Source organism: Sciurus carolinensis, chromosome 8 (genome assembly GCF_902686445.1).
Source record: "Sciurus carolinensis chromosome 8, mSciCar1.2, whole genome shotgun sequence".
NCBI lineage: Eukaryota > Metazoa > Chordata > Mammalia > Rodentia > Sciuridae > Sciurus > Sciurus carolinensis.
Genome location: NC_062220.1, coordinates 22,835,524 through 22,859,629, shown reverse-complemented (window position 1 = coordinate 22,859,629; position 24,106 = coordinate 22,835,524). Strand labels below are relative to the sequence as shown.

At 49.4% G+C, this 24,106-nt stretch overlaps 1 protein-coding gene across 1 annotated transcript in view; it reads right to left on the bottom strand.

Moving 5' to 3' along the window:
* The window catches only part of Podxl (podocalyxin like), a 70,802-nt gene extending 48,578 nt beyond the window's left edge, over positions 1–22,224 (bottom strand). Inside the window, exons 1-3 of the mRNA XM_047562100.1 lie at positions 22,062–22,224; positions 14,510–14,887; positions 13,705–13,836 (exon numbers count right to left, since the gene is read on the bottom strand). Coding sequence (XP_047418056.1) covers positions 13,705–13,836; positions 14,510–14,887; positions 22,062–22,224 — 673 coding nt within the window. The remainder of the gene's footprint in view (positions 1–13,704; positions 13,837–14,509; positions 14,888–22,061) is intronic.
* Between the last annotated feature and the right edge of the window lie 1,882 nt (positions 22,225–24,106).

Here is a 24,106-nt window from a genome sequence, read left to right as displayed (position 1 = left end):
AGTAAATGAGCTACTCTCCGTATCTGAAGTCAGTAAAGTCATAATTGTGCTGTATAGTACCCCTGTATCCTAAAGGCCTCCCAACTTCTGTACAACAGAGCTTTGGGAAAGAGGCAGTCTGGTTTTAGAGCTCACCTGTGGTGAGTGAGCAGAGTCGTCCCCAGGTAACTGTCTTGTGCCAGTGGCCCCATTTAACAGCAAGCTCCAACTAATGAGCTTGCTGGCCCAGAACATGAATTTGTGGTTGAAATACAAAGCCCTTTACAGATGCTGTTCCACAATCCTTGTGGGATTTGTTGCATTTTGGTTATTTGTTTACATGGGTTAACTCCCCTAGTAGACTTCATACTTCTTACATGGGGTCTTTCCTGGTCATCTTTTACTTCCTTAGACCACCTAGAAGACCACATCCTATGTAAGATACAGATACTGAGCGCAAGCATGAGTGCCAGCTGGGAGATTTCGCACAGGAACCTGTGGCACAAGACTTTAAATAGTTTTCCATCGTCTCTGGCATGCAACGTTAGAGGTCATGACTCTTGACTGCAAGTGCAATTTGGTGATGCTGCTGACCCTGTAAGTCCTCTAGGTCTCATCTTGAATAACTTTGATCCCCAGTCACAACAACAAGGGTGAGACAGAGCCTCCCTCCCCCACCCACATCCCTAATAAAAAATTAAATGCATGATATTCTCTAATTCCATCCATAGAATATCATGCTAAGCAAAATAAGTCAAACCCAAAACACCAAAGACCAAAGGTTTTCTCTGATATGCAGAAGCTAATTCACAATGTGAGGTGTGGGGGGAATAGGGAAGAATAGAGTTACTTTTATTAGGTTGAGGGGAGTGAAGGAAGAGGAGGGGAATAGGGATAGGAATTATCTGGGTGAAACAGACATTATTACCTCATGTACACGTATGACTGCATGACCAATGTGATGCTGCAATATGTACAATCAAAAAAATGAGAGATTACACTCTGTATGATCTATCAAAATGTAGAAATGCATTCTACTGTCATGTACAACAAATTAGAACAAATAAAAAAAATTTTTTTAAAGTTAAATGCACACACTTAGCCATCCAGAGGACACTGTACCAACTCCTAACTCATAAGAAGTTGGCGATGCCTTTGTTTTTGTTATGCTGGGGATGGAGCCCAGGGCCTCATCTCTACGAAGCAAGTGCTCTACCACTGAGCTCCATCTCCTGCCCTGGGGATGCTCTTACCTGCTTTCTAACCATTGGCATATGAGTTCTCTGAGGGCCAGAGCAGTGTTTTGTTCATCTTGGAATCTAGTGCCCAGCAGGGTGGTTACTGACCCCCAAGAAGGTGCTTAGTACACAGAAACTGAATAGATGAAGAAATATTTGGACGGTATCAACAAGATTGGGCTTTATCTGACTGCCGAGTTACATGATTCTATGAAGAGCGACTGGAGTTTGAGTTGGGCACCTCATCTCAAGTCATGCCTTTATGTCATAATATTCAGCCACATCTACTGTCACAGAGTGTGTCAAGTCTGAGTACCACACAAGAATGCAAACACAGGCAGTGTAGTCTCCACCTCAAGGGAGAAGCAGTACCTGTACACAGACATGGCTAGTTTTTGTTAGGGGCCATGATCCATGGTGTGGGCAGCAGAGAACAAGACCACCCAGCTTTGCTGGGGAGATCAGCAAAGGCTCCTGCAGGAAGGATGTGGGTATTTGAGGAAGATTAGGACTTCAGTAAGGGAAGAATGAATGGTAAGGCATCCAGGCAAGTGGAGCCACAGGTAAAAGTGAAGAAAAGAGCTGAGATCTGCAGGGATTGTTGCCTAAGCAGAGCACAGAGTTTATGGGATAAATGGGGTATGAGACTGGAGAGGCGGTGGAGGCAGGATCTTGTAGACGAGAATTCCTGAAGGGTTGTGAAATGGGAAGTGCAAAGCCACCTTTCCACGTTAGCAAGGTCGTTCTAACTGTAGTGGACTTGGGGATGAGTGGGCAGGTGTGAAATGCAGGTGAGCAAGGGCAGCTGTCCCTGAAGGCCTTGAACTTGAACAGGGGCGGCAGGAGAGGAGAGAAGGACTGATGCGAGAGGTATTTGGAGGACAGAGGGATGTGCCCTGGTGCACAGTGTGCCTGGTGTACTGAGGTACAGAGGCTCAGCAGGAGTCAAAGCTTCCAGCGTGGGCTACTGGCTGGGTCATCTGAGTCCTGTGGTTGGTTGTGAGAGTGAGTGGCATTAACTGAGATGGAGATGAGGAAGAGAAACAGATTTGGGAGGAGAAAATGATAAATCCAGTTTCAAACGTGTTGACACTGAGGTCCCAGAGCACACTCAGAGGCCACACCCAGACAGTCACAGGAGCAAGAGAGATGAACGTGGAGATGGAATCCCTGGGTTGGGATGAAAGAAGCTGAGCCTGGCTCAGCCTTCCTGGCACTCCAGCCTGCTGCCTAGACTCTCTGGGCCCAGGACACCCTTCCCATTCCTGTGCCCACGTGGAGGAATGAGACAGCAAACACTAAGCTGCTTCCACCCTGACGCTGACCAGGCCGGAACTGCACCCAGGTGGTGCTGGGGGAGCCCCAACTGTACTCTGGGCGGGGCGCACAACACTTCACTATCTTCACATGATGACGTTCTCATAAATCCAGAAAGGGAAATGTGTTACCATTATCTGGTTTTACAGACAAGGAGCCGGAAGGCTTATTTCCCTGGCATCCACCTGAAGGTGGGTGTGGCTTTGCCATGTGGCTTCCGCCCGGATGCTGATGTGGAGATGCTGCATCTCTCGACTGGTTCTGAGCGCCTGGAGGACAGAGCGGTCTCCTGTTGCCCTTTGAACCTTGGCTGTGCCTGGTGCTTGCACCTGCATCTCTCTCCTCTCCTGCCTCTCCTTCACCTGCCAGAGTGCTGGCCTCGAAATCAGAAGTGACCGTGTCCCTCACCTGTTCAAACTGCTCAGCTTTCCTGTTGCCCAGATTCCCTAATGTGGTGCTCAAGACCTTCCAAGTTCTAGTCCCAACTAACCTTTCCTCTTCCCTCCCACGGCTGGTAGAGGTCCTTTGAGATTCAACTCCTGAGATTCACTCTCGGGTCTTTGGTGATGCAATTCCTTGGGGCTGGAGCAGTGGAAGGCTCAGTTATTGTACAGCGGTTCTGTTCTGGCTTCTGTCCCTCAGGCCACAAATAACCTTTTCCTACCTTGGGTGACCCTTGCCTTGTATCAGTGACTTAATCCCTCTTTGACTTCATGTGTGTTTTGTTACAGACTTCCAGTTCTTTCTTTGAAGGCAAGAACAAACTTTATTTATTTATTTGGTACTGGGGATTGAACCCAGAGACTCTTTACCACTGAGCTACATCCCCAGTCCAGTTTATTTTTTATTTTAAGACAGGGTTTACTAAGTTGCTTAAGGCCTGACTAAGTTACTGAGACTAGTCTCAAATGTGCGATCCTTCTGCCTCAGCCTCCCAAATCACTGGGGTTACAGGCGTGCACCATTGCACCCTGTAGAATCTCATTTTATTTCATGTCCACTTAATACTTAGCACAGCATCTGGTACGTAAATTCTCCATAGTTAAATACTTGTGACAGTCCATATTCTGTTGCTCTATTTGAATCCCTGAGACTGGCTAATTTTTAAAGGATACAGTTTTATCTAGCTCCCAGTGCTGGAGTTGGAACATATAAAAGCAAAGGTGCTGGCATCTTTTTGGCTTCTGTTGAGGGCCTTCTTGCTGCACCATCACATGGCAATACAGAGCAAGCGTGCTAGAGAGAGCTCCACTTTACAACAAAGCCACTTCCAAGATGGACCCATTCATCCATTTACGGTGGCAGAACCCTCGTGCATAATCACCTCTCCACGCTGGGGAGATGCTGCTTTGGAGATTAAGTTTCCGGCACATGAAATTTGGGGAAACATTTTAACCACCACACGCACAAGGCCCAGGGTTTGGTCCCCAGCCCTGCAAAACTAACTAAATAAATAATTGTGTTTCTCTTCTTTGCTCAGCTTTCCACTTGCTTATGGTATACAGGAAACTCTTTAAGTGTTCATTCCTTACTAATCACATTGTGAATAATAGCTGGAGTTTATTGATCCTCACCGTGGGTGCCAGCACCAAGTCAGATGAAAACAGCCCTGTTTAATCTTCACAACAGTTCCATGAAGTAGGTGCTACCATTAATCCTGATTTACCAATAGGGTATGATAGGGTATTGAGGCTCTCGTGGGAAAGTGCCTAAGATCACAACAGTTATTAAACAGCAGAGTCAGGATTCACCCCCTCCAGCCTGACTCCTAAGCCGCTCACATTCAAAGAGTGAATGAATGTATTGTAACTGCAAACTGATATTCATTGGGCCACTATTTGGCTGCTGTGTCTCATAAACAATTAAAAGGTGAAATACCTGCCCCTAGGAGCAGATAATCTACCATGCAGATGAAGCCAGCCATGAGTGCTTTCTGGATGCAAGGAAGTGATTGGTCACCTCCCCTTCTACGCACACCACACCCACCACACTACCCTGTATTCCCAACATAAACTACCCAACCCAAACAAAAGTGGACACAGCTCAGCCTCACAGTTTGCAGTTACTGAACCTGCTTTGTATAGTGCACGAGACCATGCCCTGCATCCAAGTTAAAAAGTCCAAGAACTTGACTTTGAATCGCAGGATCCTTTGCAAATCTAGGCTATTTCCTCCACCTATAGAAATCAGAATTGACACAGCACGCTCGTGTCTTCATGCTATCGTTCCCCACCTCTCTGTTTTGCCTTCCCAGGGGTCCCCCAAACTGCCTTCATTGGTTGGTAATTGTTAAGGAGTTTTATTCACCTTCCTAGTAGTTGGATGCACCATGCCCAGATTTATGTGGACCCATTATTACTTCTGTCTTGGGGTACACTTTCTCTTGGTGGGGCTTTAGGTACATGGTGCCTGAGTTGGCAGCTCAGGTGTTCTTTCTGCCTCCAGAATAAGTACCACTAGAGCAGCGCTGCCAGGAGCCCCAGGGGACCAGGCTGCAGACCCTCAAAGGTAAACACACTGACCCAGTTATGGACAAATGACAGCAACGGATGAGGTTTGGATTTAGCAGGGGAGGTTCCCATGACTCCATTAACCTCTGGAGCATTGTTCTTCCCCCTGTCACAGGGGCATTTTGATAACAATGCACTCTGGAGGCACACAGCTGGCCTTGCAGGAGCTGCTTGTCTTCACCAGGAAGACTCAGGAAAGCCTTTAGCAGTGTGGGAGTGGGGTGGGGTGGGATGGGGTGAGGAGAAAAAAATGGAAACGCCCTGATTTTTGCAAAGATCAAGTAGGAATTACAGAATTCTCAAACTGGACAGAATCTCAGGGGTTTGAGTGAAATCACAGACCTGGGCTGGGCTGGAGCTCAGTGATAAAGTGCTTGCCTGGCATGTGCGAGACCCTGGATTGGATCCAAAGAAAGAAAGAAAAATCACGGACTGAGAACCCTAGAGCTTAAGGGGTCTCCCGTGATAGCCCCTTCTCTTCCTTCACAGCATGACTGGTGCCTGCATTTCCAGATCTCTCTCTCTGCACGTGTAGAACTGTCCTCCTCTGCCACTTTCAGAGCTCCATGAGGTCACTGACCATGTCTGTGATCTTGCCTATATCCCAGGACCCACCACTGTGCCTGGCTGTAGTATGTGCTCAGGGAATACTGGCTGGAGAAATGAAACACTCTCCAGAGATAATTTAAGAAGCAAAAAATTGTGTTTGGGGCTGGCAGTGTAACTCAGTGGTAAAGTGCTTGCCTGGCACGCACAAGGCCCTGGGTAGTGCCCCAAGCGTTGCATCTATAAGAAGCTTTTAAATAACCCCAATACAAAACTACCTAAATATCCAATAGTAGGGAATCATTTCAATATATATGGTACAAACACACAGTGGAATATTAAAAAATGTAGATGATTTACTGATTGGCTATATAAAAAAGTTTAGAAATAATAATATTGTATTTTTTTGTTAAAAATTTTAAGAAAGTCAGATGTGTAATCCCAATGACTCGGGAGACTGAGGCAGGAGGATTGCAAGTCCAAAGCCTGCCTCAGTAACTTAAGGAGGCCCTAAACAACTTAGCGAGACCCTGTCTCAAAATAAAAAATAAAAAAGGACTGGATGAAGGGTTATGGAAAATAATATTCCTGCAAGATATAGCCCCTGAAGAAAAATGCAGAGAGGTGAAGCTTGGGAGGAGGGAGGGGAAACTAGTCTAGGATTAACCTCCCAGCAGATCCTTTCCTGATAACAATGGGACAGGGGGAAAGGAGCGGATACTGAATGCTGGGCCTAAACCTTGACCTTCCCCCATGGAAAAAAGCCCTACCCTATAAAACCAAAATCTCCTCTGTAACTGAAGGCCATTTTTGCATCTGGAAAATGCTGTCCGGATGGATGCCCGAGTTGGTGAATGAATAAAGGCTTCTCTGAATCCATTGGAAAAAAAAAAAAAAAAAGGTGTGTTTCTGCTCTGCTCCACCACCTACCTGCTTCTGATAGCAGGAACTCTATGTGTTTGTTTCCTACCTGTGAAAGCAGGGGAAAGAATATCTGTCCCAACTCCTTTTGAAACACAAGACCAAACTCTGCAGGTTTGGGTTCAAAAAAACCCAACTGTCTGAGTTATCAGATTTGTTCACATTACTGTTACTGTTTGATTGGTCTCTCGGGGACTTCGTGCAGGTGACTTTCTAAGACTGACAGGAGCAAAGCATTTCAGTTCCAGCGATGAACACTGCATCTACATCCAGAGCACCCCAGGAAGGCTGCTCCTTCAACCTTCACACCACAGGGGGAGGGGGATTCACAAGCATCTCCTCCACGCTAATTGCTCTGTGCCTGGTACCCATGACACCCTGGACACAGAGATGGCAAAGGGCAAAGGAGGGCGGAAGGACTGAGATCCAGAGTCTGTTCCTCTTCCCTGAGGTGGGACAGCACCTATTTGTTGGGAAGGAGGCGGTCCTCATCCCTTTCACAGGGAGCATCAGCCAGGTGAATTTCAACAGCTTCCTTCACCTCTTGGGAAGGATCGAAGTTCTGTCCGAGGGCTTCTTACACCCAGGTTCTGTCCAGGCTGCAAACTTACTGGGTAAAATAGTTCAGACTCTTTAGCAGAATGTCTGGGTCCCATGTCACTTAAAATGACATTCCTAGTCCCCTTCATCATCTGGTGACAGAAGGGACCTTGGCTCTTCTAACAGCCACTGACTACTACGGTATCAAGACCATCCTACCTGTGCTACTCTGGAATATGTAGCCTGCCTGTTGCTTTCTACCCAGAAATAAGGCTCCAGGCGTCCTCCCTCTGCCCAGTGCCCTGGACGTTCCCAGCCCCCAGGTACCCCCGCCATGTGGGTCACCCCCAAGCTCAGCTTCCACAATGGCCTATCAGCATCTTACTTTCCCCTTCCCCCTCCCCCACCCCTCCCCTCCCCTTTCCCTTCCCCTTCCCTTCCCTTCCTGTTCCCTACCATTTTCTTCCCCTTCCTCCACCCCCCCCCCGCCCCCACCTCTTTCTCTCTCTTCTCTTTGTTTCTTGAGGGGTCTTACGCCCAGGCTGGTCTTGAATTCCTGGGCTCCTCCCACTTCAGCTTCCCTAGTGCTGAAATTCAGGTGTGCACTACTGCATAGTCAGTCCTTTTTTTTTTTTTTTTCCTCAATTTTTTGGGGGAGGGTACTGGAAATTGAACCTAGGGGTGCTTAACCACTGAACCACATCCCCGGCCCCCTTTTTTAAATTTAGAGGCAGGGTCTTGCTGAGTTGCCCAGGCTGGCCTCCCCAGTAACTAGGACTGTAGGCGTCCACCACTGTACCTGGTTCTTCTTCTCTTTTGAAACCAAAAATCCACCCAAGGCAGTGAGATATCACTGGACACTGTAACACACTGAGTGCATGGGATAGAACAACGTCAAGGTGACAGTTTCTTAGCAGTGATGAAAGAAGTGTGTACCCCAGGCTATGGCTGTGGCTCAGCGTCAGAATGCTTACTTAGCACACGTGAGCACTGGGTTCCATCCTCAGCACCACATAAAAATAAATAAAATAATGGTATTGTGTCCATCTACAACTAGAGAAAAAATTAAAATAAAAAAAGAAGAGTATACCCAAACTTTTGCTGGAACTATTCCGTTTCTTTCTTTTTTTTTTTTTTTCTTTCTTTCTTTCTTTCTTTTTGCTTTTCTTTTCTACAATACTGAGACTTGAACCCAGGACTTGATCATGGGAGGCAAGCACTCTGCCACTGAACTATATCCCAGGCCCTTCAAGGTACTCCTGGGGCTACAGAAAACTAGCCAGCCTGGAATTTTCTGTGAGATTTCTACCCTTGGACTCAGTCCTTGCAGGTGTTTTCTTTTTTGTGCATCAGGTGATCATCTATGGTCAAATAATCACTGCTGAACACTTATTGTGCTGGGTTCTCACCGAAGTGTGCTGCAAGTATTATCTCATTTAATTTTCACAACAAACCTATGAGGAAGCAACTATTGTCTTCCTAACTTACAGATAAAGCTGAATCCCAGTGGGTTAAATAATGTGCCCAAAGTAACCCTGGTAGAGGCAGAGTTGGCCTTCGAAAGCCACACAGTCGACAGCACACTCCAAAGCACTCTGTCATCGCTACTGGAAAAACTGCGCCCTTCACGTGGAAGCCCTTTCTCCTGGGAACCCTGTGTTCTTTAAGGCCGCCTCAAAAGTGCCCCGATTCTGAAGCCAATGGTCTGCATTATCCTGCCCTGTGGCGCTCTCTTCATATCGCCTCAGGTTCCTGAGCTCTGATAAATGGTGGCATCCACACTGTCCTCCCCGTCCCTTCTCCCGAGGTAGAGAGAGGATGCTGCTGCTTCATGCCCATGGCTGGCTCCCCTCCTCCCAGAAGCAGCTCCACAAATGTTTGCTGATTGAAATCATGTGAATGCTGGGGTGCTGGGTTCTGCCACAGGCAGATCTGGGGGCCAGGAGGAGCTTCACACTTAGCTGGGATCCTGGAGGAATAGAGTGAATGAAAAACGCAACATCGGACATTTTTAGAGGCCTAAGATCTAGTGGGGAAATTACATGTGCACAACTTGAAGCATGAAACCTAAGCTTTATGAAGTGACATAATTATAAGGGCAAAAATACGCATATCTAGATATTAACTAGGGAGGTAGATCAACTTCAAACAAATTTGGGGATAGTAAGTCACATGATTTAAAAAGTACAAATGAGCCAGGTGTACACCTGTAATTCCAGTAATGAGGGATGCTGAGGCAGGAGGATTGGAAGTTTGAGGCTAGCCTCGGCACTTAGTGAGACCCTATCTCAAAATAAAAAATAAAAAAAGACTGGGGATGTAGCTTAGTGGTAGAGCACCCCTGGGTTCAAACCCCCTGCAAAAAGTGGAAGATAAGAACTAATTTCCTCCTCTCCATTCCTTAGCCACTTACTCCCCACCCCATAGACAACCAATGTTCTTCGTGGTTTTTGGATTCCTCCAGAGAGACTCTGTTCATATGCTTAAAAAAAAAAAAAAAAAAAAATATATATATATATATATATCTAAAATATATTTTAGCCTATATATATATATATATAGGCTAAAATATATATATATATATATAGGCTATATATATATATATAGGCTAAAATATATTTTATATATATATATATAGGCTAAAACCATATATACATATACAATCAAATATATATATACATATACAAACTATTTGTATATTTTGATGTGTAGACTTTGGATGAGGATATTCAGCAATATAATAGTCCATCAATTAAAAGCCAGCACTTAATGAGCCTATCATGTGCACATGATCTGTTAGGAATTGGACCCCCAAAATGAATACATCAGAAAGCTGGAGCCCTGTCTGCAAGGAGCTCTGCCCAGGATGAGTACAGACAGGTGCGTTTTGGGTTTTTAGCGGGGGGATGCCTGGAATAGGGGTGGAGAACAGGGAAGCAAGAGAGAGGAGGGACTAGAAGTAAGTTTTTAAGAATTAACTGCTCTTCTCCATATTGTGCCTTGGAAACTAATCAGAAAGTAAGTCGTAAAGCAGATCATAATTTCTCCATAAAAATAATGCTGTAGTTGGAGGTTGCATTTGGAAATAAGAGCTTGACATCAAAATATCCAGATATGACTGGAGATGTTGTAAGGACAAAGAATTATGAACCTTCATAATCACTTAAAATAATAAACATACACTCTGAAGCTTTTTAAAAATCTACATAAATGTACAGATCACACTGATTACACTGAATAAAGCCCAAATGAATCATAAAATGAATATATAGCACATAAAAATGACAGCCTGCTGTCTCATAATTTCCCCCTGATATATCACTTATGATAATCATTAATTAAAAGATTCATTAACAGTAATTCTCTCTGCCCTTCATAGATTTTAGAAAGTTTTTTTTTTTAAAAAAAAAAACAATAATTTGAAGATATTTTAAGGTAATGATTTCGAGGTGTTTTTTTCATGCTGGGTATCAGAACTCAGAGCCCCATGCACGCTAGGAGAGTGCTGTACCACTGAGCTACCTCCCCGGGCCCTGGAGACAATTTTGACTTAATAATTTAATAAAAATTAAGAAACATTAGGAGTCCAGAGCTCATTAAAAACTTATTTCAGGAGGGGAAAAAAAAAAAAAACCCTAAAATTGTGAGGAGCTAAAGGTGTGCGGCTCAGCGGCAGAGTCCATGCTTAGCACGTGGGGGCACATGGATTCAATCCTGGCACCATAAACAATCAAACCAACTAATTCAAGAAAGTTTGAGGTCGAGGGCTGTAGCTCAGTGATAGAGCACTTGCCGACCATGTGCGAGACCCTGGGTTCCAACTCCAGTAACCAAGGAGACAAGACAGGACCGTGCTATGTGAAGACACTGAGTCACTTGAGGGGAAGATGGCCACGTGGAAATGTAGGCACAGATTGGAGCACTAAGTCTGTAAGCCAATGAATACCAGGGATGGCTGGCCACCCCAGCCAGGAGTGAGGCACAGAAGAGATTCTCCATGAGTCCCAAGAAAGAATCCACCTTGCCTACACCTGACCAGATTTCCAGCCTCCAGAACTGGGAAATCATTGGTTTCTGTTGTTTAAAGCCACCCAGAACTGGGTGTGATGGCACACACCTGTAAGCCCAGCAACCTGAGAGGCTGAGGTAGGAGGATCACTAATTCAAAGTCAGCCTCAGCAATTTAGTGAGGCCCTAAGCAACTTAGTGAGACCCTGTCTCCCAGTGAAACATAAAAAGGGCTGGGGACGTGGCTCAGTGGTTAAGTGCCCCTGGGTTAAGTCCCCAGTACCAAAAAAGAAAAGAAAAAAAGCCACCCAATTTGTGGTACTGTGTTAGGGGAGCCCTGGGAAACTAACACACTATTGGGATGGAGTCTGAGTGGGGTCTGCCTCCAGAGCTCACTCTCAAATGCCAGAACAGGCAGGAGCCGGCAAGGCTTCTCTGAGGAGAAGGGTTTTGAGCTGGACCTTGGTGGTTAGTAGGAGTTTTCCAGGGGCAGAGGTGGGTGGAAGAGCCTGTTGGCAGAAGGGTCAGCACGTGTGAGGTGAGTGTTAGGGAGTCAAGGGAGTCAGGGAGATGACAGCAGGTTTGTGTTGCGGGTGGAGGCGGGAACAATTTGGGCCCCAGAAAGCATTCCTTCCAAAGCGAGGACTCTACTTCTTCCCTTTACCTGTTCCTACCTCCCAGGGGCAGGAGAGAGAGGTCCATTCCTGACCACCTGCTCAGTGCCCCCAGTCTCCTCTGTTTGCTTTTCTGCCCTCAGAGCCTCTGCTGTCCCCATTCCAAGACTGAACCCTGTGGTTCTTAGGTCTCGGCCTAAAGGTCACCTCCTTGGGGAGAGGCCTCTGGGGCACATTGGCTGCTCTCACATGTTTCCTTGGATTCAGTATCAGGCTCTGTTCTCATCATGGCATTTTGCTGCCTGAAACTATCGTGTTATAATTTATACACACTTTATTATCTGTCCCCTCTCACTCCCATGTAAACTTAAGCTCTGTGATGGCCAGAGATGGGATGTGGCTTATCCTCAGAATTGAGGGTCAGATTTTGGACTTAGGAATGGTTGAAGTTTGGTTGAATGAATTTCCCACCAGGAAAAGCACTTTTTTTTAATTAAAAGGATAGCTCAGGAGGTTCCAAGACTGAAGGGGTTCGTGAGCCCCGCCCACGGGCCTTCAGGCCTGAAAGGGCCTAGACCAAAATACCCCGAGGCTCTGAGTGTGGCTCTGTGGGTAGGCTGGGGCCCTGCCAGTTTGCAAACTAGGTTATGCTCAACGGAGGGAGGCCTCCACCTGCTCAGGCAGCTCAGGCAGCAGATTCTTCCTAAGGGACAAAAGAATCAGGCACATCACTGATGTCCTAGAACAGGCCCAGGTCAGAGCAGATTCAGTGCTGAGGCCAGACAGAATCTATTTCCAAGGCTGTCCTCTGGCCAGCTCCCATAGAGGGGACTGGATCACAGAGAAAAGAGGAACAAAGAGATGCCTCAGTGACAGCTCTACTGGGGGTGAGCCAGAGAGTGGCCTTTGTGACCAGGCTGCAGAAGCTGGATGTGGACAGCAAGTAGTCCTGCAGGTGTCGGCATCAACAGCACCCAGTGGGGCCATCGTGCACCTTTAGGTAGCCTGTGCCCTGGTGTGGGTGTGGCCTGCCAGGACGTGGGTGCCCGTTCCTGGTCAGCACAGAGGTGTCAGCTGGGGCTGGAACCCCAGCGGAGGGCAGGAGGTTGGTGAGCAGCCTGCACTGTGTTCTCTCCAGGGATGCTCATGGATGTCGGGGAGGGTCCTGCAGGGCAGGGCTCAGGGAGGCCGGGAAATACAGTCCAGGCTAGTCTTTGTGGTCTTTAGAGTCTGCGGACTGGGTTTGTCTGGGAACCTGGCGTAGTGATGGTTCCTTCTGCTATTACATGATGCTTCCTGAACCTTGAGTGTCAGGCACTTCCTGACCCTGGCTTGTGGGAGCACTTCAGAGGCCAGCGACAGGCCAGAAAGGAAGCCAATGGATCTAGAGCTGGGAAGGATCCCTCAGCAACTGGGTGGAGTGGACAATTCGCCTGCCTCCTCTGGTGCCACCTCGGGAGGAGAGGGGTCTGGCTGGCTGGGTGAGTCCCTCCCTCCCAGGATCTGCAGCCTATTTGCAGAAGTAAAACACATAGCATGTTCCAGGCTGAGACAGGTCGGCTGCTGTGGCATCCAGAGGCCTGAAGGGAAGCAGTCTGGAAACGTCTCAGGCGTGTGTGTGCACTCAGCAGATGGAGTACCTTAGCCAGTGACCAGGTCTCCTTGTTCAGAAAGAGGTGTGACCATGAGGGCACTTTCGGAGAATGAGCTAAGTGTGACAGACATTATTATGTGTAGATGTGTCCTACAAATCAAGTCACTTAATTCTTAGAGCAACAGCTGTGCAGGAGGAGTCCCACCCTGCTGCACTGCCTTGTGGGACCAACACAGGGACTCGGGAAGGAAGCAGATCTATCCCTTGAGGACAAGCACAGTGCGTGGCTTTCCATTTCTTTCATGGCTGAGTCCTCAGGGCCTAACTCAGTATTTAATGAATCCCGAGGGCGACGTGTATCAGTAAACACACCTGCAGCAGGAGGGAGAGCCCACTGAACTTTTGGGGTGTACGTCCTAAGAGCCCGCGCAACCCACCGACCCGCTGGGTCTTCACATCGACCTTGAGAAGAAGGATGAGAGCAAGTGTCACCGCGGCTGCCGTTACGACGTTGTAGTTGTTTCCTTCTCCTTTTGCAATGAAGGGAACTGACCAGGAGCTCTCAGAGTCTGAATTTCCCCAAGGTCATCAGTCAAAGGCTGGGACCAGGGTGTAGCTCCGTGGTAGAACGCTTGCCTAGCGTGAAGAAGGCCCTGGGTTCCATCCCCAGCGCCAGAAAACACAAATGAAATCAAGACAAAACAAAAAATTTAAGCTGCCAGAGCTCAAGGCCCAGCTCAGGTCTTCTAACCCCACATCCCAGGCTTCCCCCCAGGGCACTCTGATGGAAATAAGTGAGCTGGAATCCACTGCGAACTCCCTTATTCTCCCTTGTTCTTTTTTATTATTATTTTTGCATCAGGGATGGAACCCAGGGATGCTTAACCACTGAGCCACATCCCCAGCCCCTTTTACGTTTTATTTTGAGACAGCGTCTCCCTAAATTGCTGAGGCTGACTTTGAACTCGCCATCCTCCTGCCTCAGCCTCCCGGGCTGCTGGGATTACAGGTGTGCATCACCAAGCCCAGCTTTAAACTCCCTTGTTCTAATAAAGAAGCTCAGGTCTTCCTTCAGACCCTGTGCTTGCACCTTCCTGCCTCCTCATTTCCCCTACTCAAAGAAAACCCTGTCTTCGCCCCCTGGGGAGGAGATGACGCCTGACACCAACGCTCCCCATTCTGACTTCCCTCAGCCTCTCCAGCAGAGAGCTGGATGCACTGAGAAAAGCTTTGGGATGAAACCTGCGTCCTGGAGGAAACCCAGCCCTGCCAGGCCCGCCACTGTGCGTGGTGCGTGGTGCGTGGTGCGTGGTGCGTGGTGCGTGGTGCGTGGTGCGTGGTGCGTGGTGCGTGGTGCGTGGTGCGTGGTGCGTGGTGCGTGGTGCGTGGTGCGTGGTGCGTGGTGCGTGGTGCGTGGTGCGTGGTGCGTGGTGCGTGGTGCGTGGTGCGTGGTGCGTGGTGCGTGGTGCGTGGTGCGTGGTGCGTGGTGCGTGGTGCGTGGTGCGTGGTGCGTGGTGCGTGGTGCGTGGTGCGTGGTGCGTGGTGCGTGGTGCGTGGTGCGTGGTGCGTGGTGCGTGGTGCGTGGTGCGTGGTGCGTGGTGCGTGGTGCGTGGGCAACGCCTTCCAGGTGCAGAGAACCGGTTAAGTGGAACAGTACAGTCACGGGTGACCTAATGACAGGGACACGTTCTAAGAAACACACCCTTGAGGCAACTTGGTCATCATGCACAGGTGACAGAGGTGTAACAGAAACCTAGATGATTCCTACTGCAATCAGGGGATACGGGAAGCACAAGATGTGGGGGCTGCCGCCAGCAGGAGAGCAGTAATTCTGTTTTATCAATGGAGGGAGCAGGCTCTAAGACAACAATGTAAAGTATAGTCGAGGGCTGGGGATGTGGCCCCGCGGTAGAGCGCTTGCCTGGCAGGCGTGCGGCCCGGGTTCCATCTGCGACAGCAACAACAACAAACGCAGAATACAGTAAATGCGCAAAGCAGAAGCCCAGGCCTTTGCTATCATTATCAAGTGTCATGCACTATCCATAATTGTCTGGGCTGCAGTTTTACATGACTGGTGGCCCAGTAGGTTTTTTGCAGTAGCATCACTATAAACACATGTGTGATGAATGCCTTGTGCTGTGCTGGTACTTGGGCTACATCCCTCGGGGACAGAATTTCAAAGGGACCAGCGTTAATGCATGGCTTATCATTGATTGCATGTGTAAGTGCTATGTGGATTTCCAAATTGGGGCAAATGTTAATTATCATCCTCCTCTGAGCGTTTTCTCCTTGGAATGCCTCTGAGTGGCCTCTTGAAAGGTCCTGGACTTCTGAATTGTATTCTGAGGACAGGTGACATGTAATTTATACTTCATTCCTTTCCTTCACGGGAGCAAGGGGTTGGAGCTCCTGTAGGGGTGGAAAGCAGGCTGGGTTGAAAGGAGGGGACACTATGTTTTACAGGAAGAATGGAGAGGAGCGGGATTTTGTTAAACAAAAAGAGCCTATAGGTTTGGCCAGCTTCACACCATATAGCTTAACTTCCAGATGAACTTGGATGAGGCAGACTTTTATTGTAGGTGATTATTTTTGGAACTGGGGGTTGAACCCTGGGGCACTTAACCACTGAGTTGCATCCCCAGCCCTTTTTATCTTTTATTTTGAGACAGGGTCTGGCTAAATCACTGAGGGTCTTGCAAAGTTGACCAAGCTGACCTCAAACTTGCAATCCTCCTGCCTCAGCCTCAGCCTCCAGAGTTTCTGGGATTACAGGTATGTGCCACTGTGCCCAGCTCTAGGTGAATTTTTGAGTAGAAGGGGAGATTAACCTATTTAACAATAATTTACCTTATGGTTCAACAACTTCTCTGTAGAATAAGGTCAAGGACTGGGTAGAAAAAAATCATTGACTAGTCAGAAATATGATACAGAATGTATATAAACTGTACGCTTGTGTCTTTTGGACCCATTTACTTTACACACAGTTTGAGTAGATTAAGAAGTCACAAACTGAGCTGGGTGCAGTGGCACATGCCTGTAATCCAGTGATTTGGGAAGCTGAGGTAGGAGGACTGCAAGTTTGAAGCCAGCCTCAGCACCTTAGTGAGGGCCTAAGCAACTTAGCGAGACCCAGTCTCAAAATGAAACATAAAAAGGGCTGGGGATGTGGTTCAGGGGTTAAGCATCCCTGGGTTCAATCCCTGGTAAAAAAAAAAAAAAAAGAAAGAGAGAGAGAGAGAGAGAGGAAGGAAGGAAGGAAGGAAGGAAGGAAGGAAGGAAGAAAAGGACAAAGAAAAAAAGAAGGCACAAACTGGAGAGAAAGAATGTTGCCATTACAGATGGCACCATAATTAATGATCTAAAATTAGCTTAGAAGAAGGTAGGAGTTGATAGAGCTCATGCTTAACAGGTACAAAATCCCAGGTTCAATCCCCAGCAACAAAAAGAAAAAAAGGATATGATAGTAGGGGACCTACCAAAAATGGGAGTGAGAACTTGGGAAGTCACCTGTGATTTCAGCTTTTGGGACCACTGACCTTATGTACCTCAATAATCTTTGTATTGACATCACTGTAGGACCACATGGTCCTAAGCAAATGGTGGACCTGCAGAAGATGAGTATTAAGATGAGCACTGTGTCCTCAGGCCCCACTCAGCCAGCAGGAGAGGTTGAAGGGACTTGCTTCCGGCCACACAGTTCACCAGGCAAGGAGAGGACCGGAGCCCAGATCTCTCTGGTCCTTCTAGAAAGTCCACACTGGACTCAGAGCCGAGACCTCGAGTTTCCAAGAAAAGCTCAAATTCGGTACTGCATCTTCTGTCTGAGACAACAGGGACATGCGTGATTCCTTTTGGAAAGAACTCCACCATAAATGCTCATAATGGAGAGAGCATTGGGGATGTAAGGGGATCTTACACGCACACTGTCACCAATGCACTTGTTGGTTATCCAGAAGCCGCAACAAGGTGTTCCTGTGTGGAAAGAAGCGGCTCCTTCCTTCAAGGTGAACACATGACTCTGAGCATCCGGCAGGCAGACCAGACTCACAGGCAAAGGCAGAGACCACAAGGACCCAAGGGTGGCAGCCGGGCTACTGCATGGGCAAAGTGATTCCCCAGAGCGTGCCAGAGGAGCCGTGTGGAAACTGGGCAGGTATATAAATAACAGACGGGCTTATATTGAGCCTATATGGCCACATTATTTTGATTCGGCAGTCCTGCCCCCGTGGGCACCCTGCCAGTCTGCATTCCCACATCCTGCTGCCGGCTCCTGGGCCCACCCGTTTCTATATTGAGCTGCTCCTCTCCATAAATAAAGAACAGGAGCCAGGCACAAAAGAAAGGCTGTCACATGGGCCAACAAAAGGCAGGAAGTGCCGGGTGGTGTCCCATGCGTCCATCCCAGGGTTCAGCTCACCTGGCTGGGCTATGGGGCCTTTGTGCAAAAAAATGTCAGGCCCAAGTCCCCAACTTCCTGCCATTTGTCAGGCTGTGTCGTGACCCGGAGTTCACCGAAATGCTTGCTGCTCCAACAATGCACACATACATCCTTTGGAAAAATTCTCTCTCTCCGTGCGGGCAGCAATGGCTTTTTATGGAAGTGGCTGGAGGGATCCAGGGCTAAGCAATGGAAAGTTTAGGTTGGACTTTTCTGCAGAAGCCTTGCTCAGTCAGGGAGGCAAGGGGCGGGCCCCCTAGGTGGCCACTGAGCCCTGGGAATAAGAAGCCTGGCGCGGAGGGATCTGTCTCTGTGCCTCATTAGCCCCACCCAACCTGCCAGAGTCTCAAGGACTCCACCGTCCAAGAGTAGGATGCAGTCAGTCACCACCACCAGCAGGCCTAAGGAATTCGGCTCCCAGATGCACAGGATCAGGACAGACATCTAAGGCATGTCCACAGGGACCGAAGCGTGGGCTGGGCTTGCCCACTGCAGGTAACAGCCATGTTCGAGGCCAGGTAACAGGCTTGAGTCCACCAGAGGAGAGTTGGAACAGCTTCTCCAGCCAACTACTGAACAGTGGATCTACCAGCCGCTTGCCTGCCCAGCCCTGGCTAAGGCTGGGATGGACTTTGATAGATGGGCACCTGTCCTCAATGAACAGAAAAGGAGACGCGTGATGAATGTTCCATCTTGCTAAATTTATTCCACCGAAAGGATGGTTCTTTTACTCTGAGATTAGGTTCTGAAATGAGGAAAAAAGAAAATGTGAACTTGTCCATCTGCTGAGTTTATTCACCATGGAGAGTTGTCCTCTATTACGGGATTCTCTTCACCCTCCTTTCCTCCTATTAAATGTGGTGATGAAAGAAGGTATTTGTTTCATAAAACAAAAGCTGGCAGTCCTGTGTTAGTATTCCAAACAAAAATGGAAACAACTGCCCTGTGATTTGGGTTTGTGAATTTCACAAATCTAGAGCCCCGGCCCCGAGGGACAAGGAAGATGTAAGACAGAAGGTCATCCTGCAGGCAGCTTATGACACAGTTGGAGGGCCACAGACCACTGATGTGACCACTATAAAACTTCCAGAGATTCTGTGAAAAAGTGAGAAGTTTGCAGTGCATCTCAGAGGGGAGGCTGGTCTGCGGCAACTGCCTGATCTATAGTAAGTGCTCAGTGAACACCTGCTGAATAATCCGGGCACAGTGGCCCACACTGGTAATCCCGGCGACTCAGGAGTTTAAAGCAGGAGGATCCCGAGTTGAAAGCCAGCTTTGGCAATTTAGTGAGATTCTGTCTCAAAATTCAAAATAAAAAGAGCTGGGGCTGCAACTCGGTGCTAAACATTCCTGGGTTCAGTCTCTGATGTCAAAATAAATAAATACATAAATGATCAGCAGGCAGGGAGGAGGCCTGACAAAACTGGGGCTTGAAGGGAGAGGTCTTGATGAGGTGTGGGGGCCCCAGAGAGCAGGCGTTTGTGGGGGCTTTCAGGGCAGTGGTGCTGGCTCTGGGGAAGAGGGGAGCCCCGGGGAGGAGGAGCTGCTGGGCCTCCCCAGCCAGGTCTCCATCTTGGCCTAATGATCTGTGGATCCTGAATCTGGCTTAAAAGAGGAAGGATCTCCAGGGATGAACTGGCACGTCCCCATCCCCGGAGGAGGGGGCTGGCTGTCAGGCAGGCTGGCCCCTGCGCTCTGACAGCTTAGATAACCCCAGGCTATTTCGGGAAGAAAGCCTTAAGAAGATAAAGAGGCCAGGCCAGCAGATGCACAGATAACTGCCCTTATCCCGAGGAAAGGCAGAGAGGGCCCTCTGGGAACTGGAAGGGGCTGAGGTACATCAGAAGCAGGGTGGGAGGGGTGGGGCAGGCCCTGGAGAGGTGGCAGCGTGTGCCCTGCCCATCACAGATGGCCGGAGGACCATGAAGACCAGAGTTCCCTGGAGTCACCCAAGTCCCAGAGACCTGAACCTCATTTGGGATCTGAATACCCACCATGGCACCAGAGCCCTTAGGCCTTGTACGTCTTGCTCTTTAAGATGTTTCTGGGCGTGAGAAGTGTGCAGGTTCAGCAGGTGTGTGTGTCCAGGTGATGTGTGTGTGCAGGTGTGTGTCGGTCAGGCTGTGTGTATTGTGTGTCTGTTGTGTGATGTGTGTTGTGTGTTGTGTGATGTGCATTGTGTGGTGTGTTGTGTGTTGTGTGATGTGTGTGTGTTGTGTGTTGTGTGGTGTGTGGTGTGTGGGTGTGTGTCTGCTGTGTAAGTGGAGCAGAGCCTCAGGCTTCTCAGGCTTTGGACCCAGGTCTCTCTTGGAGGTGGAGAGGCCAGCTCAGAGCACCTGGGGATCAGGTTCCGTCAGATCTTGGTCCCCACGCCTCAGGCCATCTTCATACCCCGCCTCTGCACAGGGACCTGCCTGTCCCCTCTAGGCACCCGTGTGTTTTCCTGAGTCTGAGTCTCCATTTGCGACTTCCTCTCTGGGGAGGGTCCTGCCCATCCTCTCCACCTCTAGAAAGCATCTCTGTCCCAGAAGGCTGGTCCCAGACTCCTTCGCTGGCCGACTCCCTGCCTGGTCCTCTCCCAGCTTGCCTCTCAGAGCTTCCTGTACATCGTGTGCACCCCTGTCACTCCCAGGGTAGCCCGGTGGGCACAGGGGTGGTTGGTGCCGTGCTGCCACAGCCGAGACTCCCGGGAGCAGGAGAGGGGCCTGGAGAGGCTCCACCTCTCTCCTGGAGCCTTTCTGGGACAGCTGGGGAGTTTTGCTCTGAGGACAGGTCTCACCTCAGGTCTCCGCTGCTTCCGGCATTTCCTTTCGTACCCTCAGGACCACAATGGGCCCTGTGCCTCAGTTCCTGACTTTCCTGAGGCCTGTGCCACTCCCCTGCTCCAGGCTAAAACCTTAGGCCTTCCCTGGGCCCCCGACCCCTCTGAATCCAGTCACCACTGTTCTGCTCCCTCTTTGTTGTCACCATGTCCTCACGGTTCTCCCCTAGTTTGGGTTTTATTTCCCCACTTAGACTACGGTAATGGCAGCAGACATTTATGAAGCAGTGTTTATAGACTCGGGGTCAGAGGTGGACTCCATCGGCCCCTCAGCTGCGCTCGAGGCCTCCAACTCCAGACCCCTCTGGAGAGGATGCTCCGTTGAGCATCCAGGCTGAGGGCCCCGCGGACCTGGGAGAGAATTTCTTCAACTGAATACTCAGCAGCCAAAAAGCTCCATTAAGCCTGAGGACTGTCACAGGATGCCCACATAGAAGGGCCATGCCACTGGTGCCCCAGCATGAATTACTCTGCTCACTGGCCTCTGAGCCTTCCTCACCTGCTCTCTCTTGCAGTCTAATCTAGTGTCATCTCTCCCCCACCCCAGTGCTGGGGATTGAACCCAGGGACACTTAACCACTGAGGGTACATCCCCAGCCCTTTTTATTTTTATTTTGAGACAGGGTCTCATTAAATTGCCCAAGTTGGCCTTAAATTTTCAATCCTCCTGCCTCAGCCTCTTGAGTAGCTAGGACCGCAGGTGTGCACCATCAGACTGGGCCAATCTATTCCAGGGCCTTGTGCATGCGAGGCAAGCACTCTATCAACTGAGCTATGTCCCCAACTCTGCCCATTTTCTGTTGGATTAGTATCCTCTACTTATTGTTATCTAGGAGTTCATTGCATATTCTAGATATTAAAATATATCAAGTAATAGAATAAAATTTGCATTGGTGTTAGATCTGGCTTCTCCCATTTTATCATCTAGTTACTAATTTTGTTCATGGTATCCTTTATTGGCAATGAATCATTAATTAATTAATTTTTAATCTATTACAGTGCTGGGATTCAAACCCAGGGCTTCACGCATGCTAGATAGACATGCTACCATTGAGCTATAAACCTAGCCTGACACACGGCCTGTTAAACTTTGGTAAGTGTTTTTGCAGTTTTAAGCTGCCTTCTAATTCCTAAGCCACAAAAAATATTCTCCTACACTTTCTTTTCTTTTCTTTTTTTTTTTTTTTTGGTACTGGGGATGGAATCTAGGGGCACTTAACCACTGAGCCACATCCCTAGCCCTTTTCAAATTTTTTATCTTGAGACGAGTCTCAGTAAGTTACTTAGAGCTTCACTAAGTTGCTGAGGCTGCCTTTTAACTCCCAATCCTCCTGCCTCGGCCTCCCAAGCCCCTGGGACTGCAGGCATGTGCCCCCACACCCGGCCTCTCCTACTTTGTTTTTGTATTAGCTTCACATTTTTGTCTGTTATTTTCCAGCGTGACAGTTTCTGTATAGAGCTCTGCAGACGCCAACTTAGCAGGCAGACTGTTTCAGACACTTGACGTGCATTAACTCACATGAGCATTAACTCACCTAAGGGCGCTGGGAGGGAGGTACTGTTCTTGTCGTACCCTTGATACCTACGAGGAAGTGGCCATGCTGGCAGGTTGAGCAGCTTCCCCAGGGCCACACAGGTAATGGGTTTGAGGGTCAGGAGTCTAGCCCTGGAGCTCGGACTAGCCATCTGTGCTACCATCTCTTCAACCGACTTCCACAGCAAACTCCAGTTAGATTAGATAGCTTAGATCAGATTGGATTAGATGTGGCCTTTGCCCCAGCTCACCGTCCTAGCCAGTGGCAAAGGTAGTCCAAACCCTGAACCTGGGTTCTGAGTCCCTGTAGTGCCTTTAACCTCAGCTCCTGCTGGAATAGAACCCCCAAGAGGTAGACCTGGACACAGGGGGTTCATCTGGGCAAGTGACCCAAAGAGCAGGACAGGGGACTGAACAGAGTGACCGAGAAAGAGGGATAGCTGCCCCTGAGCGATGCCAAAGACCAGTTTTCAGGCCACTTGCTGCTTTGAGCAGCCAGGGCTGGGCTTCTCTGAAAATGGGTCTCAGAATCATCCTGGGAAGAATGGAAGGGAACAGCATCTACCCACCAGCTCCTGTCCGGCATTGGCCAAGGGTTGGCCCCTCCCACGTGTGATTGTCCAGAGGGCCCATCCTGGTCACAGGGTGGGGAGCCCCGGGGCACATGTGAGCGGGCTGCAGGTGCAGGGGAAGGTGGGTGCTGTCAGGTGGCCTCTGGGTGAGAGCGGGAGGGGCCAGGCACTGCCTGGCGTATCACACGGCTCCTCAAGTTTCTCTTCCTACGTGTTTGGCTCACATCTTGGCACTGGTAGATGGACACTTTGGTGATGGACACCTCAGTCTTCGTGTCCTCCACGGTGCCAGCACTGGGAACCAAGCACGTGTTCTGATAATAACAACCCTGCATTCCACGGAGATCTTCAGGCACTAGGGTGGGTTCTCTGAGCTCCGTGGCCTGGAATCCTGGCTAGCCCTGCTCTGACTTAGGGCGGGGACAGTGATGCTAGGAGGTTAGGGACTCAGGCAGCAGAGCAAAAGCCGAGTCCAGCTGGAGCATACAAGGTCCCAGAGCTGCCTTGCTTCATGCTGGCTGGACGGGAGATCCCTGGGTGCCGACAGGGAGCCTTTTATTATTTTTTTTTAAATACTGGGGATAGAACCCAGGGGTGCTCTACCACTGAGCTGCGTCCCTAGACCTTTTAATTCCTTATTTTGAGATAGGTTTTCGCTAAGTTGCCCAGGTTGGCCTAGAACTTGTGATCCTCCTGCCTCAGCCCTCTGAGTCACTGGAATTACAGGTGTGCCACCACACCTGGCTAAGGAGGAGCCCTTCGGGCAGAGGAAAGAGCCAAAGCCTTCGGCCCTCTGGACATTCACACACGGGAGGGCATAACCCTTGGCCAGTGCGGGGTGGGAACTGGTAGCTGCCGTTCCAGTCCATTCTTCCCTGGACGACTCTGAGACCCGTTCTCTGTACTCGTCCGAGATCACCAGCCCAGCTAGTGGAGGGAAAATGTGTCCTTGGGCTGGTTTGGGGTTGGCTTGCCCTCCTTTCCTATCCCTCTGTCCAGTCCCCTGCTCCTGTGCTTTGGGATCACTTGCCCACATGAACTGCCTGGGTCCAGGTCCCCCTCTCAGGGGTTCTTCCCCAGCTGGTCGGTGGCGGGAAGGCCACACTCCCAAGAGGATGAGCAGTTTGGCCAAGTGCGGAACCCTGTGAGGGGCCTCAGGCAAGTTGCCACCCTGCTTGGGGCCGGAGGGGAGGAGGCTGCAGCAGGGCCGGGCCCTAGGGTGTAGCTGGCAATGGGTGAGGGCCAGTGCTGGACTTCAAAGAGCCCTGTCACTCTGCAGCTTCCTCGAAGAATCCTGCTTCTTCCTGGTGTTAGGGGGAGGCATACGCAACCCTTCTCCCCACCCTGGTTCTGTGTTGGGGGGATGTGTCACCTGATTCATGGACACGAGGTGGGAAGATAAAGCCTGGAGTCTGACAGGATGGGGCCGCCCCTGGCTGGCCTTCCCAGCCTAGTCCCCCTGGTTACCCTCTCC